General features: G+C 44.0%; 1 protein-coding gene across 4 annotated transcripts in view; it reads left to right on the forward strand.

Moving 5' to 3' along the window:
• The window catches only part of kcnh7 (potassium voltage-gated channel subfamily H member 7), a 235,827-nt gene that overhangs the window by 175,792 nt on the left and 42,246 nt on the right, over nt 1-17,789 (forward strand). For all 4 annotated transcript variants that reach the window (XM_031893163.1, XM_031893164.1, XM_031893165.1 and 1 more), the window contains one exon: nt 2,028-2,453. In XM_031893163.1, the coding sequence (XP_031749023.1) occupies nt 2,028-2,453 (426 nt within the window). The remainder of the gene's footprint in view (nt 1-2,027; nt 2,454-17,789) is intronic.

Raw genomic sequence — 17,789 nt, forward strand, 5'->3', positions numbered from 1 at the left:
AAATGATGGAAGATAAATTCTTATCAGACGATTATATCTAAATTTGCGGTGAGCTAATGGTAAATGAAACTTTTGATCATCATGTGAATATCATTTAAATCTTAGCTAACAGATGCCCTTAGGGCCAGTGCCCTGTACAATATACTGTATGTGTGAAAGTCTATTGGCAATTAGAAAATCAGACTTATTTAGGCTTTTTAAGCCCATTTGAAATAATATTTTCAATTTAATGCATACTGACAGAAAATTTAATAATATCCAGTAAATCCGAGTTGTGTATGTGAGAGTATATAAAAATAAGAAGGCTAGTCCAGCTCATCATTTCCACATGGTGCCCTGTGAGGCTGCACAGCTCAAAGACCCCAGTAGCTGTTCCTAGATGCCATTCAAAAACAGATATGGACCTTCCAATGGAAAATAATGTAGAACTTTACACTAAAACTGCACCTAAATAAATGTATGTATCCTTCTATCCTTGAACAGATAAGGACCTTCTAATGGAAAATAATGTAGAACTTGACATTAGAACTGTATGTAAAAAGAGGTATCCTTCTATGCTTGAACAGAAAGGACCATCCAATGGAAAATAATGTAGAACTTGACATTAGAACTGTATGTAAAAAAAAAATGGTATCCTTCTATCCTTGAACAGATATGGGTCTTCCAATGGAAAATAATGTAGAACTTGCCATTGGAACTGTATGTAAAAAAAGGTATCCTTCTATCCTTGAACAGATATGGGTCTTCCAATGGAAAATAATGTAGAACTTGCCATTGGAACTGTATGTAAAAAAAGGTATCCTTCTATCCTTGAACAGATATGGGTCTTCCAATGGAAAATAATGTAGAACTTGCCATTGGAACTGTATGTAAAAAAAGGTATCCTTCTATCCTTGAACAGATATGGGTCTTCCAATGGAAAATAATGTAGAACTTGCTATTAGAACTGCACGTAAAAAAAAATTGGCCCAGCTGGGGGTTTAACCCCCTATGGCTGGGCATGGGAGTGTGGCATGAAGCTGGTGTCCTGAGTGTGGACTCTGGTGGGCTGTGTGGACAGTATTAGTGAAGTTATAGGAAACATTGGGCTCCCACTTGATTGGTCCACACAGCCCACCTGACAGTCAGCAGACACAAGGTTATTTAAGGTGCTTACCCAGGCTAGCTGTGCAGTCTGGTCAGGGCCGGGTGTGGAAATCCCCACCCCATCCACCCCCTTTTTTCGTAGTACATAATAAAAAAAAAATATATATATATATATATCCGATTTCTTAAAAAGCATTCACGGCATGGAACGCAATGAAGTCAATTCTTTTATTCCCACATAATATCTACGCGTTTTGATCCATATAGGATCGTCATCAGGATAGTGATAGGAAGTGAGGTGCAGAGTTAAATACAGATGTTATCCAATTGGTGCATACAAACAATTAGCAAACTTTAACCCCATGTGTGTAGTATACAATACCCATATAATGACACAATTATTATAATATTACAATGTGTGTTTACATATCAATCATCTCAAAAGTATTTTCTTTGACTGTTTGTTGTGGATCAGCATCCGGCCATTGTCGCTTATTTTTTGGTGAGTGCCGATATTGCGAGACTATATATAAATATATTACACCGCAGCTGTGTATTCTCGGTTGGCGGTAGGTAAATGTTAGTTCTGGCTGTGGTCATGGCAGAACTTTTCAGCATGGCGGCCATTGAAAGCACAGTGCCTGGCTAAGAAGGTTTATTATAAAATATAATTTACATACGAGATGTTGATATCTGGTTTTAGTTATTGAAACTTTAATTTATGAATAAATAAACAGCTGCGGCCTTTCTCCACGCATTTCCATAGTCTGGTGTCGGTTATTGTGTATGATTCATTTATTCTTCAGTAATTATTTGGTGATAGGGTAGACAAGTAAGTATATGTATAAATCTGGTACTCTATAATACATGCCTGCTACTCCCATGTATCCTTGTATCCATAAGAAAGTGTAGCTAAAGTGTCCCATATTATGTCTCCACAGGTACTTTCATTGGGAGCCGATGTCCTACCCGAATATAAACTTCAAACACCTCGCATCAACAAGTTTACTATTTTGCACTATAGCCCATTCAAAGCAGTATGGGACTGGTTAATTTTGTTACTAGTCATTTATACTGCTATCTTTACTCCTTACTCAGCTGCCTTTTTACTCAATGACAGAGAGGAGCAGAAGAGACGTGAATGTGGATACTCTTGCAACCCCCTGAATGTCGTAGACCTCATGGTAGATATCATGTTTATCATTGATATCCTCATAAATTTCAGAACCACTTACGTCAACCAGAATGAAGAGGTCGTAAGCGACCCTGCGAAAATAGCCATCCATTACTTTAAAGGCTGGTTTCTAATAGACATGGTCGCAGCAATACCTTTTGATCTGCTGATTTTCGGTTCTGGCTCTGATGAGGTAAGTGTATTCATTGGCTTCTTTCATTGTAAGTGTATTCATTGGCTAAAGTTTCTTTGAAGATCTGTCCTTAACAGAGAGTGTTGTTTGGGGGCTACCATTTGTAACTGAACTTGTAGAAAGTAGAGCAGATAGAAAGGGATTCATTGGGGCTGATTTACTAATCCACGAATCCGAATCCCGAATGGGAAAAAATCGGATTGGAAACGAACATTTTGAGACTTTTTCGGGTTTTTTTTCCAATTTTTCATCGCCGTTGCAACTTTTTCGTAGCCACTACGACTTGCGCGAATTGTCGCGACTTTTTCGTAGCCGTTACGACTTGCGCGAATTGTCGTGACTTTTTCGTATTGAGCGCTAGTAAACGGCGAACAAACCTTTCCGATTTTTTCGCGATGGCTACGAAAAAGTCACGACAATTCGCACAAGTCGTAACGGCTATGAAAAAGTCGCGCCAATTTACGATAAAGTTGCAACGGCGACGAAAAAAACGCTAAATACCGATCATTACGAAAAAAACGCATTCGGACGCTTTCGATCCGTTCGTGGATTAGTAAATTGGCCCCATTGACTTTTCTATCACAGAACAGTAATGTTAATATGTTTGATACTGAAAGATGAGAATAGTTCTGTTCAAAAGCATTCTCTATGGTAAAATCTCTTGGATTTAGAAATTAGTTTTTGATAGGGATGAACTGAATCCAGGATTTAGTTAGGGAGTTGGCTGAATCCTAACATTGATCATCCAATTCCTGATGCCTAGCCAAGCTGAATTCAGACCATTAAAGTCATGCTACTTAAAAGTACACTGGACTCAACTTTTTTTTTAAATGTTGTTTTTAGGGATTTCACACCGATTTTATTATGCAATCTAGAGTTTGGATTTGGTGGAGAATTTAGTATTTGGGCAAAGCAAAAAATTCTGGACTTCACCCCCAGATTTTGGTAATTTATCTTGGAGCACTAAGGGGACAGTGAGGCCGTTCCATGGAGGGTTTAGGTCCCCTTTAAATCTAGATGGATAAGTGTGAACATCGATATAAACAAAGGTTACGACTTTGTGAACATCAGCTGCATATTTCTGTAGAGAAGTAGTGCTAATTAGTATGCCGGTATCATAGCAGGAATTTTTTTCCTTAGAACATCTAATCCCTCAACAGTTGATTCCTTTCAGCAAAGAGATTAAAGTATGTTTAATTGTGTAAATGAAACTGAAATGTACATGGGCTGTAAACGTGCTCAAGGCAACACCTTAGGTATTTTACTCTCACAAGGTATTATGCAAAACTGGTATTTAGCGATTTTGCTGATGTTTAAATATGGATGAAGGAGTCTCAAATGATATCTTGACTATTTCAGCTTAATAATGTTGAAGTCTAAATATGAAGCATAAGGCTCATTTGCTATGGGAAGGTAAAGTGCAATGTAAAAGGTGTCACAGAGGCTGGATATGTGGGTCCACTTGGATGCCCAATTGTAGGGTTTTCAGTAGGTGACATACCAATCAAGAGTTAACTACAAGACTCCTTTGCCCAATCTGCAACTAGCATTTGATGCATCCAGACGTTGCAACCAGTGCAATAGTGTAGGTCACTCCTATAAGCCCAAGGAGGCAAGCGATTTGAACATGGTGTTTTAATATTCTGGCCCCAGGGCCGCCATCAGAAATCACGGGGCCCCTCACAAAAAAGTTTTCTGGGCCCCCCCTCCTCCCACACCCCCAATGGCCCCTCCCCCAGTGACCCCTCCCATCAATACAAAGAACATAAAACATTGGTAGCCAGGGCCCCCTAAAACATTGGTGTCCAGGAGTTACATTTTGCATTGGTGCCAGGGCAGGTACCCCCTAAATCATTGCTAGCCAGCCCAGGGCTCCCTAAAAGTTTGGTAGCCAGTGCCCCCCTAAACAGGCCCCCCCCAAAGCATTCTCCAGCTTCCCCCAGGCCCCCCTCAAAGCATCCTCCAGCTTCCCCCAGGCCCCCCCACAAAGCATTCTCCAGCTTTCCCCAGGGCCCCCCCACAAAGCATTCTCCAGGTTCCCCCAGGGCCCCCCCACAAAGCATTCTCCAGGTTCCCCCAGGGCCCCCCCACAAAGCTTTATTCAGGTTCCCCCAGGCCCCCCCACAAAGCTTTATCCAGGTTCCCCCAGGCCCCCCACAAAGCTTTATCCAGGTTCCCCCAGGCCCCCCCACAAAGCTTTATCCAGGTTCCCCCAGGCCCCCCACAAAGCTTTATTCAGGTTCCCCCAGGCCCCCCCACAAAGCTTTATCCAGGTTCCCCAGGGCCCCCCACAAAGCTTTATCCAGGTTCCCCCAGGGCCCCCCACAAAGCTTTATCCAGGTTCCCCCAGGGCCCCCCACAAAGCTTTATTCAGGTTCCCCCAGCCCCCCCACAAAGCTTTATTCAGGTTCTCCAAGCCCCCCCACAAAGCTTTATTCAGGTTCCCCCAGCCCCCCCCACAAAGCTTTATCCAGGTTCCCCCAGGCCCCCCCACAAAGCTTTATCCAGGTTCCCCCAGGGCCCCCCACAAAGCTTTATCCAGGTTCCCCCAGGGCCGGCCGGCCTGCTGCCGTGGTGTCCTCCGCTATGTGCCACAGCTCCGCGCTACTTCTGCGCTTTTATAAGGTTGCGCCCCGTGTGTGTGACGTCAGCACGCACGGGCGCAACCTTATAAAAGCGGAGAAGTAGCGGCACATAGTGGAGGACGCCGCCGGAGCCGGAGGAAGCGAGGGCCCGGACTTGATTAAAGGGGGCCCGAGCTAAGAAAACTTTAGCGCGGCCGGGCCCCCTTTAAAGCTAAAAACGTCCGGGCCCGGGACAATCGTACCCCCTGTGCCCCCCTGATGGCGGCCCTGTCTGGCCCCATTGGTCCATTCTGTCACCAAGTGCAGCACCTACAAAGGACCTCTTTTATCTTTAAAACTGGACAACTTCATAGTGCAAATTAAAGGCCAGTTGAAAGCACCTAAAGATTGACATTAGGTATACTTTTTGTTGTTGCTGTTTCTGGTGTTGGCCAGTGGGTTTGTCGGGGGGATGTTACTCTAAAGGTAATAATTGGTTCATAGCAGTTGGTTGTTCAAAAATGAAACCCTGGGACATTTTAGTCTACGGCCCAATCAACTTTAACCATTTCAGGATCCACTTGCAGGTTCTGTCCATGCCTTCCCACAATGTCACTGATAACTTGATGGAGGTTTCCGGTAATCTATAAGCAGATTAATGGTACCCTGGTATGTAATTGATTATCAGTGTTACCTATATCAGGGCCACACTAAAGTGTTTAGGAGAATTGACCCTACACAAGTGCAAATAAGTGTATAATTCTATATATATATAGAGAGAGAGAGAGAGATTATTTCAATAGTTATTAATAAAATAGTGTCACGGTCGGCACCCTAAACCAGAACAGATGCCAAGTTCCCTTGTCTCGGCTCGGCTTCACCAGTGTTGTGACCGCCTTTGGCTTCGGGAGGAGCCCTCAGCTACTCAGATGCCACCTGGACTTAACGAGGGGAACGAGGCAGGAGTTCTGGCAAGCAAAGGGGCACGACTGTAGATAAAGTCAGTTAGGCCGAAGATCACGGTACAAATAGAGTTAACAAGGTCGTCGTCAGGCAGGCTAGGTCGGGGCGGGCAGCAATCAAGGATAGTCAGACAGGCAAGGGTCAAACCGGAATAATCGATACAGCAGGATGAGACGAAAACGTAGTCGAAGTACAAGCCGAGGTCAGATATGGAAAATCAGGATAGTCAGGAGCAAGCCGGGTCAAAAACACAGGAAGGCAACAAGCAGGATACAGGAACAAAATACACAAGGCTCAAAAGGCACCAGGAATCAAATCCTATCACGGGCAATCAGTAACTAAAGAAAGGCCCTTTAAATATTTCAAATTTGGCGCCATTGCGCGCTGACGTCATGCGCCGTGCGTCATGACGTCATTCGTCAGCGCGCCTGCGCCTTTAAACATGCGGAAGTGCGCGCGCGCGCACACTATGGAGGAGCAGGCACAGAGGCAGAACGGCGCGGCGGGCGTCCCCGCCGATGGCAGCGCGGCGGGAGTCCCCGCCGTGCCGGTAAGGCACACTTCCTTACATTACCCCCCTCTCTAGGGGGGGCCACTGGACCCCCAGGCTTCTCAGGAAACTTTAAATGGAATTGTTTCCTGAGGCGATCAGCCTTGATGTCATCAACTGAGACCCAAGAGTTCTCCTCAGGACCGAAGCCTCTCCACCTAGTAAGATATTGAAGTTTACCTCTCACACGGCGGGAGTCAAGGAACTCTTGGATCTCATACTCAGGCTGACCTTCAATCAACACCGGGGGAGGAACAGACTGATGGCGAGTGTTAGCAGCAGGTTTAAGGAGAGAAACATGAAAAGTATTAGAAATTCTGAAATTAGGAGGTAACTGAAGACGGACAGAAGATGGGTTAATTATTGAAATGATGGGATATGGACCAATAAACCTGGGACCCAGTTTGGGAGAAGGAATCTTTAACTTAATATTCCTGGTTGATAACCACACTAAATCCCCCACCTTGTACTGGGGAGCCTCCCTACGGGATTTGTCAGCAGCTTTTTTCTGGGCTAGGGAGGCTGCAGATAGTGAATCATGCACTAGCGACCAGACTTCAGAAAATCTTAAGACAGAGGAATTGGCAGAGGGTACAGGGGAATTAGAGCCAGAAAAAGAAAATGCTTTGGGGTGTAACCCATAAACGACAAAGAAAGGAGACCTCCCTGAGGAGGAATGGGTAGCATTATTGTATGCAAATTCTGCCCAGGGAAGTAGTTCAGACCATGTGGACTGGTTATCGGACACATAGCACCGGAGATACTGTTCAAGGGACTGGTTCACCCTTTCAGTTTGACCGTTAGTTTGGGGGTGATAGGCAGAGGAAAAAGATAATTCCGTCCCAACCAAAGTACAGAAAGCACGCCAAAATTTAGAGATAAATTGAACCCCCCTGTCAGAAACAATATTTTCAGGAAATCCATGAAACTTGAAAATATGCATAATAAATAAATCAGCCAGGGTCTTAGCAGAAGGGAGATGTGGAAGAGGAATAAAATGAGCCATTTTACTGAACCTATCAACCACCACCCAAATCACTGTTTTACCCTGAGAAGAGGGCAACTCTACAACAAAATCCATGGAAATGTGAGACCATGGTTTCTCTGGGATGGGTAAGGGATTTAACAGACCCTGGGACCGATGATGAGATGACTTAGACCTTTGGCAGACTGAACAGGAACTGACAAAAGTTTTAACATCCTGTTTGAAGGAGGGCCACCAAACATGTCGGGACAATAAACAAATGGTTTTTGCAATACCGGGATGACCCGCCACCCTGGAATCATGAGCCTCTCTTAATACTTGCTCCCTAAATACCTCAGGAACAAACCATTTACCAGATGGTGTCTCAGCAGGAGCAGAAGACTGTAAAGGGGACAATAAGGAAGAGAGGTCAGACCTCAAGGTTGCAACAATTATCTCCCTGGGAATGATAGGAGTGCACTCACTAGAGTCGGAGGAAACTGAGTCGAAACTCCTAGAGAGTGCATCCGCCTTGGTATTCTTTGAGCCGGGCTTAAAAGTTAAAGAAAAATTGAACCTTGAAAAGAATAAAGCCCACCTGGCTTGCCTTGGATTCAGGCGCTTAGCGGATTCAATATAAAGTAAATTCTTATGGTCGGTATAGACCGTAACTAGATGTTTAGCCCCTTCTAAAAGATGGCGCCATTCCTCGAAAGCCAATTTCACGGCCAGCAATTCCCTGTTCCCTATGTCATAATTGATCTCTGCAGGTGAAAACTTTCTAGAGAAAAAGGCACAGGGATGCATCTTGTTGGTTATCGGATGTCTTTGAGACAGGACTGCCCCAGCTCCTACCTCAGAGGCATCTACCTCTACAATGAAAGGGAGAGCGGAATTGGGAGGTCTAAGGATAGGGGCAGAACTAAACTCTTTTTTGAGGGTTTCAAACGCTTGTACAGCCTCAGGAGGCCATATACTGGGATCAGCGCCCTTTTTAGTTAAATTTGTGATGGGAGCTACAATTAGAGAAAAATTCTTAATAAATTGACGATAATAATTGGCAAAACCAAGAAACCTTTGTATAGCGCGTAACGAAAAGGGTTGGGCCCAATCTAGGACAGCCCTCACTTTACCTGGATCCATTTCTAGACCCTTGCCGGAGATAATAAAACCCAAAAACTGAACAGTAGAAACTTCAAAGGTACATTTCTCTAGTTTTGCATACAGATTATTCTCCCTTAGCCTTTTTAAGACCTCACACACATGTTTACGATGTACATTTAGATCAGAAGAGAAAATAAGAATATCGTCGAGGTAGACCACTACGAATACCCCCAGTAGGTCACGAAAGATGTCGTTGACAAATTCTTGAAAAACTGCGGGGGCGTTACAGAGCCCAAAGGGCATTACTAAATACTCGTAGTGGCCGTCCCTGGTGTTAAAAGCAGTTTTCCACTCGTCCCCCTCTCTAATGCGGATGAGATTGTATGCACCTCTAAGATCAAGCTTGGTATAGATCTTGGCTGTTTTAACCTGGTCAAATAACTCAGAAATTAGAGGGAGAGGGTAGCGATTTTTAATAGTGACTTTGTTTAAGCCCCTGTAATCTATACAAGGACGGAGACCCCCATCCTTCTTACCCACAAAGAAAAACCCAGCACCTGCAGGAGAATTAGAAGGCCGGATAAAACCTCTTTCGAGGTTTTCCTGGATATATTCCTTCATGGATTGGGACTCAGGTAGGGAAAGAGGGTATGTACGACCACGAGGGGGAGAGGAACCTGGAACCAGATCAATGGGACAGTCATACTGTCTGTGTGGGGGTAAGGTCTCGGCCGCCTTTTTGGAAAAGACATCGGCATAAGCCGAATAGGCTGCAGGTAACCCCTCAAGTGAGGTGGCTGCTATAGTTGAGGGAATACAGATACCCCTACAACAAGAACCCCATTGAGAAACCTCCCCAGTAACCCAATTAATCTGGGGGTTATGAACCTGGAGCCAGGGTAAACCCAAAATGAGTGGAGAAGAGGCACCTTCAATAAGAAAAAGGACTATCTCTTCAACATGGAAATCGTTCACACATAAGGATAAAGATACAGTTTTCTTATTTACTACACCAGACCCTAAAGGTCTTTTGTCCACCGTTAATAATTTCATGGGAACACTAAGAGGGACTACAGGAATGCCATGTTTAGCAGCAAATCTGGCCTCAATAAAGTTACCCTCTGCCCCAGAGTCCACGAAAGCGGACAAGTTAACGGAGCCCGTAGGCCAGGACAGTTTGACCGGTAGCTGAACCTTGGAGGCAAATTGGGGAGAGGAAACGCCTGCACCCAAATGAAGCTCCCCTTCTTCATTTAGGCTTGGGCGTTTCCCGGCCTCTTGGTACATTGTTTGAGAAAGTGACCCTTGTCCCCACAATATAAACATAACCCAAGGGTCCGCCTGCGTGTCTTTTCCTCAGGAGAGAGATGGAATAGGCCTAGTTGCATAGGCTCCTCCTGAGGTGGAGACACCGGGGAAGCCGAAGACTTAACATTGGTCCCTAAGTCAGGCCTCATATAAGTAACCCCAGAAAAATTAGTATGACCCCTTTCACTCCTTCTTTCCCTTTGTCTCCTATCAATCTGGATGGCTAGGGACATGAGATCATCCAGACTAGACGACAAGGGGTAATTCACCAGGCTATCTTTAATAGAGTCGGATAGCCCGATACGGAACTGACTGCGCAGGGCTGCATCGTTCCACTCAGTCTCTCCTGCCCACCGGCGGAACTCTGTGCAATACACCTCTGCATCCCGTCTCCCTTGGCGCAGTTTACGAATCGCCGAATCGGCAGATGATGCACGATCCGGGTCATCATAAAGGATTGCCATGGAATTAAAGAATACATCAAGGGAAAAGCGGGCTGGATCAGAGGGAGGCAGCCTAAGGGCCCAAACCTGGGGATCTCCCAGAAGAAGGGTCATAACAAATCTTACTTTCTCCTCACCAGAAGGGAATGAATGAGGGAAAAAGCTAAGATATAATTTACACGCCTCTTTGAAGACGAAAAACTTTGACCTGTCCCCAGAGAATTTCTCAGGAAATGCAATCTTAGGCTCCTGGGGTCTATAGGTGTTACCTCCCATAGCAGATGCCCCCACAGAAGGGGAAGAACTAGGAACAGGTTGCTGCTGCGAAGATTGCGTAGTCTCCAGCTGGCGGGTTAGATTGTGGAAACCCTGCAGGAGATAATTCTGCTTTTGCTCCTGATCCTCCAAGCGCTGTAGCAAGGCAGTAAGAAGCGCTTCAGTGGTAGCAGAAGTAGTGGGAGGAGCAGCAGCGGACTCAACGTGATCTTGGTCCTCCATGGCCCGTGATAATGTCACGGTCGGCACCCTAAACCAGAACAGATGCCAAGTTCCCTTGTCTCGGCTCGGCTTCACCAGTGTTGTGACCGCCTTTGGCTTCGGGAGGAGCCCTCAGCTACTCAGATGCCACCTGGACTTAACGAGGGGAACGAGGCAGGAGTTCTGGCAAGCAAAGGGGCACAACTGTAGATAAAGTCAGTTAGGCCGAAGATCACGGTACAAATAGAGTTAACAAGGTCGTCGTCAGGCAGGCTAGGTCGGGGCGGGCAGCAATCAAGGATAGTCAGACAGGCAAGGGTCAAACCGGAATAATCGATACAGCAGGATGAGACGAAAACGTAGTCGAAGTACAAGCCGAGGTCAGATATGGAAAATCAGGATAGTCAGGAGCAAGCCGGGTCAAAAACACAGGAAGGCAACAAGCAGGATACAGGAACAAAATACACAAGGCTCAAAAGGCACCAGGAATCAAATCCTATCACGGGCAATCAGTAACTAAAGAAAGGCCCTTTAAATATTTCAAATTTGGCGCCATTGCGCGCTGACGTCATGCGCCGTGCGTCATGACGTCATTCGTCAGCGCGCCTGCGCCTTTAAACATGCGGAAGTGCGCGCGCGCGCACACTATGGAGGAGCAGGCACAGAGGCAGAACGGCGCGGCGGGCGTCCCCGCCGATGGCAGCGCGGCGGGAGTCCCCGCCGTGCCGGTAAGGCACACTTCCTTACAAATAGTTCCCACCAACTTTCTTAGCAAGCTGCTATTTAAGTCCACTTATAGAGTCTTGTCTTATAGATGGTACCCAGTATATTCAATTAGCACATTCACTTTCCTGATGAAATGGGCAGGACATAGGACAAGGTACAGTAGTAGTTACAAACTGCAGTTGTACTAACACACCCAGGATACAAAGCTATCAAAATTGTGCTCCTTTCTATGTTGAGGTTATAAACCTATGGCGGTTGATGCTTAGTTTACTTGTTGAAGCCTCTAGCTACTTACCCACTGTTGTGGGCACGGGAATAAAGGTGCAGTTGTTGTGCGTTTTGGCAGCATTCATTAAAGGTACTTGGGCATTTTTGTGGTAGGCTCCGATGAATTGAGTGCATTGCACATATTGGGAACCCTGGAGCTACCACCAATTTGGGTTTCCACAGCTGGTTCCCAAAATGATGCAGATGTCATTTTGACACTGAATGCTGAACAATTGCTTGGGCAACTGCATGTGTTGCATCAGGCCCATCACCACCTGGTGACTGCAATGGAAAAAAAATGCTGCATTGTGGGTAAAAAACATGGCAACTTGAAATTGCACTTTTCACACTGTGGTTGTTAATGACCCCTTAAGATTGGCCCACACTCCTACAGTGAGCTGTTACCTCACTCTAACTACTTTTCTGAGATGATCCCCTTACATCAGGGCACTTCTTTGTTACTGATGCCTACTCTTTTCTGAGCTCCTAGCACCATCCACCCTCCTTCAACAAAACACACCATTTATTGACTAGGGGACCCACCTGATCCTGGCCAAGTTCCCCCAAGGGCATGTCTAACCAGTAGATAGAGAAATATGCCCCTTTCCCTTACAGGTAAGAGAAGTATTAAATCCCTACCATTAATATTGTGCATTAGCTAGGCCGTTGTATACAACTTAACCTCTCAGCCAGGATCGGACTGAACCAGTGGGACACCTGGAAAAAACTTGGTGGGCCCCACAGACCGAGGCACGATGCAAAACATTGTCACTCCCCAGCTGACCTCCCTCTCCTGATTGCGGCAAAGTTAAGTAGGTATGTGCGCGGCGGGTACATGGACGGTGTGAGGCCCCTGCAAACCCCAGTCCAACTCTGCTCTTAGCGCATATTAGGCCTTCTTTCTGGGCATCTACCAATTACACATAAACATGGGGTAATATTTTCAAATCTTAAGATTTAATCATTTTAATCCTTGATATATATATACAACTGCTTAGTGCATCTTCTTTTCTAAGTAAGCTTTAATAACAGAATCCAAGATTGATTCCCCACATTTTTACTTGAGTAATTACATATATTAGAAATTAGACTTAAATATGAACACGTCTGATAGCTCTAGGGGATACGATGTACTTCTGGAAATGCTGTGTCATTCCAAGACAGCCGATGTATAGAGCCGTAATTCAATCCTGTTTTTGTTTAATTCTCCGAGTATATTAAATTATTAAGTAAATGTGGCCTGCCGCGGCACGCTCTTCCCTGATATCCCTTGCATGTGGGCGAGCCTCATTTTCTCATTTTAATAGCTTTCTAACATGCAGCAGATTATAAAAAGGTCGTCACAGTGTTCTTGATAAAGAAAAAGCGATTTCAAGTTCCTCTCTGTAAAGAGAATGATATCGACCTCCCAGCTGTAGAAACTGAGCATAAAAAATCGACCACATTCTAATTTGCAAAGTAGATATATACAAAAATAAAGAAGGATATTAAGGGAGCAAGCTTAGGAATCTTTCAAGAAGGTCATGTCAATCCTCCAGGAATGACCCCTGACTATATGATAATAGTTTGTGTAATATATTCATTAATTGTGTTAACAGTTACATTTGTAGGTAGTTGTATTTAGTCTTTGCATTGCTGGGAATACAAGCTTTAAAGGGGAACTTCATAGTTGTTGTTCCCAGTCTAGATCTACCTGTACTTGTATGGTTGTAAAGCTCCCAATGCCAACAATGGCATCCCCACTGTGCAATGTTTAATTACATTACTCATCATTCTTATTGAGCCTTCAAGCAGACTGGGGGCCATAAAAATCCTTTGTAGGGCCACATCTGGATAGCTTCAATGTAATGGTTCATGACGGGCTGTCTAACTGGAGGCCCACGGGCTAAATGTATCTCTTCAATGGATTTTTATGGCTCAAGGCTTCCATGAAGGTATTTGGATGACATGATCATTTGAGCACTGGCAGTCCCTTAAACATATAGTGAAAAATTGACCCATTAAATGGGAAAAGTTAGACAGCACTGAATTAAAAATATATCATGTATATTAATTTGTAGTCCACAATGTATACATAAATGGTATCCCTCAATGCTCCCATTAGAAATAATGCATTACCACTGTGTTATGTTTAAATACAGACTCATCATATGTAATGATGAGACATGACATTATGACTGTAATTAGACAATGCTGTGTAATTGATTTTAATGTGACCGAGCTAGCATCAATCACTGAAGGCAAACCAAGTGTTGTGGCTTATTAATGTCTAAAGGGGTAGGTCAGTGTAAAATTAACTTTAGTTTGATACAGACAGCAGAAGTTTTCTTAATATATCACTTTTTCTGGCCAGCCTGAAACTGTAATACACGGAGCTTCAACTAGGGATTAGCAGTTTGGAAATGAGAATGGAAGGTCAATAGGAAAGTTCAGGGAAAGAAAGTGAAGTGATTGAAAATACAAATGATAAAAGCCCCACAGTCAGTCTGTTTTCTGGTTGCAAGGGTCAGTGACCCCTGCCAGACTTTGCAGTAGGACAGTGGTGGGCAAACCGCGGCTCTCTAGCCCCTTGAATTTGGCTCTTCCAGGTGCGGCCTTGCACGTACAGTGTGATCGCATTTTCGTTGCCCTTAGCAAAAAGGGGGTGGTCTACGAGAGATGCGGCACGGGGGGGGGGATACGCAGTGCAAGGGAGGCTCGCTCATTTCATGCGAGTCAGTGACAGTCTGCAAAAAATCTGGCTCTCAAAAGAAATTTCAGTCTCTGTTTTGTTGATATTTGGCTCAGTTGACTAATAAGTTTACCTACCACTGCAGTAGGATAAGGCCACAACATCTCAGTTGGTGAATTTGTATGATTAACAATTAGGGGATTAGGTAAAGGGCCGGATTCAATAAACTTCATCATGGACTAGTCACTTCTTATCCATTTTCTGGATTTCTCAAAGAATTGAACAAATTCAACTGGATTAGAACAAATTCTATTGATCCAGTTTAGATCGATGTACTAGGAAAGCGGAAAGTAACCACTGATCAATTCAACATTTTTAAAAAATTAATCATTGGCTATAGGCTGCTGTGGGAAACAATATCCGATACCACTCGTTCTTTTGGCTGGTCTGGCATTGTGCGGGATTGGCCAATGATAAATACAGACATTGTTATGAATAAGTTAATTCAAACAGGCCACATTGATCAGACATTTGGATGAATTCCTAAAAATTTGCTCCAAGTTTAAATATCTAACATGCCTATATTTCTGAGCTTTCTGGATTTTAGGTTTGAGGATAATCAATCTGTTTAAGTTCAGTTTCTTCAGACTAATTCGGCAGCTTATTTACCCATGTATAGGGACCCCCGGCGGGCCTACCTGACCGATATCTGGAATAATTTGGTGACTAATTTTGCCCACCTTTAGGCTACATCTTGGGGACAGATCAGATCTGCCTTCCCCACTTAGGGTGCAACCTGGGCAGTATGTCACCGCCCTAGCCTGCAAAATACCAGCCAAGCCTGGGGCCAGTATAAGAAAACTGACTGGCCATTGACAGTAATTTTGTAATACCCAGTCATTCCGCCCCACTTCCTGCTCCCCGTCTATTCTGACTTTGTATAAAGACCATGATACTAATGCACATTTATAGTGAGTCTGCGGTTCCATTATATTTTGTCTTTGCATTTGCTGACATTTCACTGACCATGTACAGGGGGAAATCTGTGCAAAGCTTTAGGTAGCTGTGACTTTTACTGTATATAATTATGTGCGGTTAAGGAGAAGGGAGACATTTTGATGAAAGGGAATGTAGTACAGTAATTGGTACATTGTGTTTTCTATTGCTGAATATCTGCAAGTCAATAGTATGAGCCTAAAGAGTTTGTCTCAGCATTTTCTTAGAGTTGTAACCTACTTTAACTTTCTGCTATTTTTTTTTTCTCCCGAGTTTTCCCGATATTCAAAGAAATGTTAAAACTAAGGTTTAGAAATGTATAGTACCAGGCAGGGTAGATTGTACCTTTGCCAAGTTACAGCTTATTCTAAGGGGATCGTCCTACTCTGGAAGTTAAAACCCAAACAGTTCCCCCCAGCAACCCAATAAATAGTGACTGCCTATGGCATCTTACAGCAGCCCCTCTGGCATTTGCCAGAACCCACAGATTGCCAGTTTGGACCATTCTATGGTCAGGTTGATCAGGAGCCAGTTAACCCGCCTGTATGTTTTTGGAGTGTGGGAGGAAACCAGCGTACCTAAAGGAAACCCGTACAGACATGGGGAAATTATACCCATTTAGCCACCATGATGCTGGACTACAGCTCCCAGCATGCTTTAATCTGGGATATTTAGTTCATCAACATTTGGGTAAATTGTAATTGCACAACAATGTTTATATACATATAGCATCATGGTGTATCAGAGGAGTTGTAGTCTCTGCTTATGAGCCGGCAGGAATGACTCTGGTGCTTAAACTGAGGATACATTGCAGAGAGAGAGGTTTTCCTGTGTTCCTACAGTTAAATATTGGAATATTTGAAAATTGCAGGCAAACTGCAGCATCAGCTAAATCCATGTGCTGACTGGGCTAAAAAGTCCGGTTGTTACATTCAGGCCAGTGCTAAAATATAGCCCCCTCTTTTGTACTGTCAGATTCGGAGAGTGAACATACTGTATCACTCAGTGCTTTGTCAGCTCTGTCCAGCCTTATAGTTGCTTACACTTTAAAGTCCCCCTAAAGCAGTAAAGTAATAAATACGTAAACATCTTGTTATGTAATGTTTGAATTTAGCTACCCACTTCCCAAAGATGAATTTTTAATCTGAATAGTTTGTTTGGTAAAAATTGTTTCATTCTGTCCCTTATTATGTTGTCATTAGTTACAGAGGCAAAAAGCCTGACAGCACTGAGCCCAGTTGGGGTTGTTTGCCTTTTCCTATCAGTGAAATCCAGATGTGGAACCCTTGCCATTGGCCCACTACTATTAATCATATCCTTAGAACAAAACCAGAGAGAAGGCATAATAGATAGATATAAAGACTGACAGATAGATAGATAGATAGATAGATAGACAGACAGACAGACAGACAGACAGACAGACAGACAGATAGATAGATAGATAGATAGATAGAGTGTCAGACTGGGGTGCCAAGGGCCCACCAGAAAACCTTAGACCTTAGGCCCACTTTCCCTTTCTCTATCTATACTTTCCTCCATTTCTTCTGTTTATTCTCATATAGAACTGAGTAATGGCTATGGTATACGCATAAAAGGCAAATGGTTGGGTGAACAGGAGGGCCTACTGGCACCTGGGCCCACCTGGAGTTTTCCTGGTATCCTGGTGGGCCAGTCCGACACTGGATAGATAGATAGATAGATAGATAGATAGATAGATAGGGGAGAGGGAGAAAGATCTGAACTTACCATGGAAAGGGTCATCGGCAGAGAGTAAATTTTATGTTTGGTTAATAAGATACTGTTTTTTACACAGATTCCTTCATAGTATCCTAGGGCCAATTCCATGTATAGTACCCCAAAACACATAACTTCATGTATCATTAGTCATGGGCGAAATAATTTGCCAGGCATAGATTCGCGGGAAATTTCTGTGTTTCCCCATTGGCCATTCACGAAATGTGCGAAAAAATTTGCTGTGGTAAAATTTGCTGCGCAACAAAAAATTTGCAATTCATTGATATCGATTTAGGGAGGTTTAGCCTTCCAGAGCCTTCAATAAAATCCATCCATAGAAGGGTTCAGCTCATGGTATTCTTCTCCAAAGATGTGTTGGAAAACTGCACAAAAATGTCTGGCACAGAGCATGTTACATAGTTACATAGTTACATAGGGTTGAAAAAAGACCATTGTCCATCAAGTTCAACCCATCCGAGTAAACCCAGCACACAACCTATACTAACCAATCTATACACTCACATACATAAACTATATATATACAACCAGTAATACTAACTGTAGATATT

This window comes from Xenopus tropicalis, chromosome 9, assembly GCF_000004195.4.
Source record: "Xenopus tropicalis strain Nigerian chromosome 9, UCB_Xtro_10.0, whole genome shotgun sequence".
In the NCBI taxonomy this organism is placed as follows: domain Eukaryota; kingdom Metazoa; phylum Chordata; class Amphibia; order Anura; family Pipidae; genus Xenopus; species Xenopus tropicalis.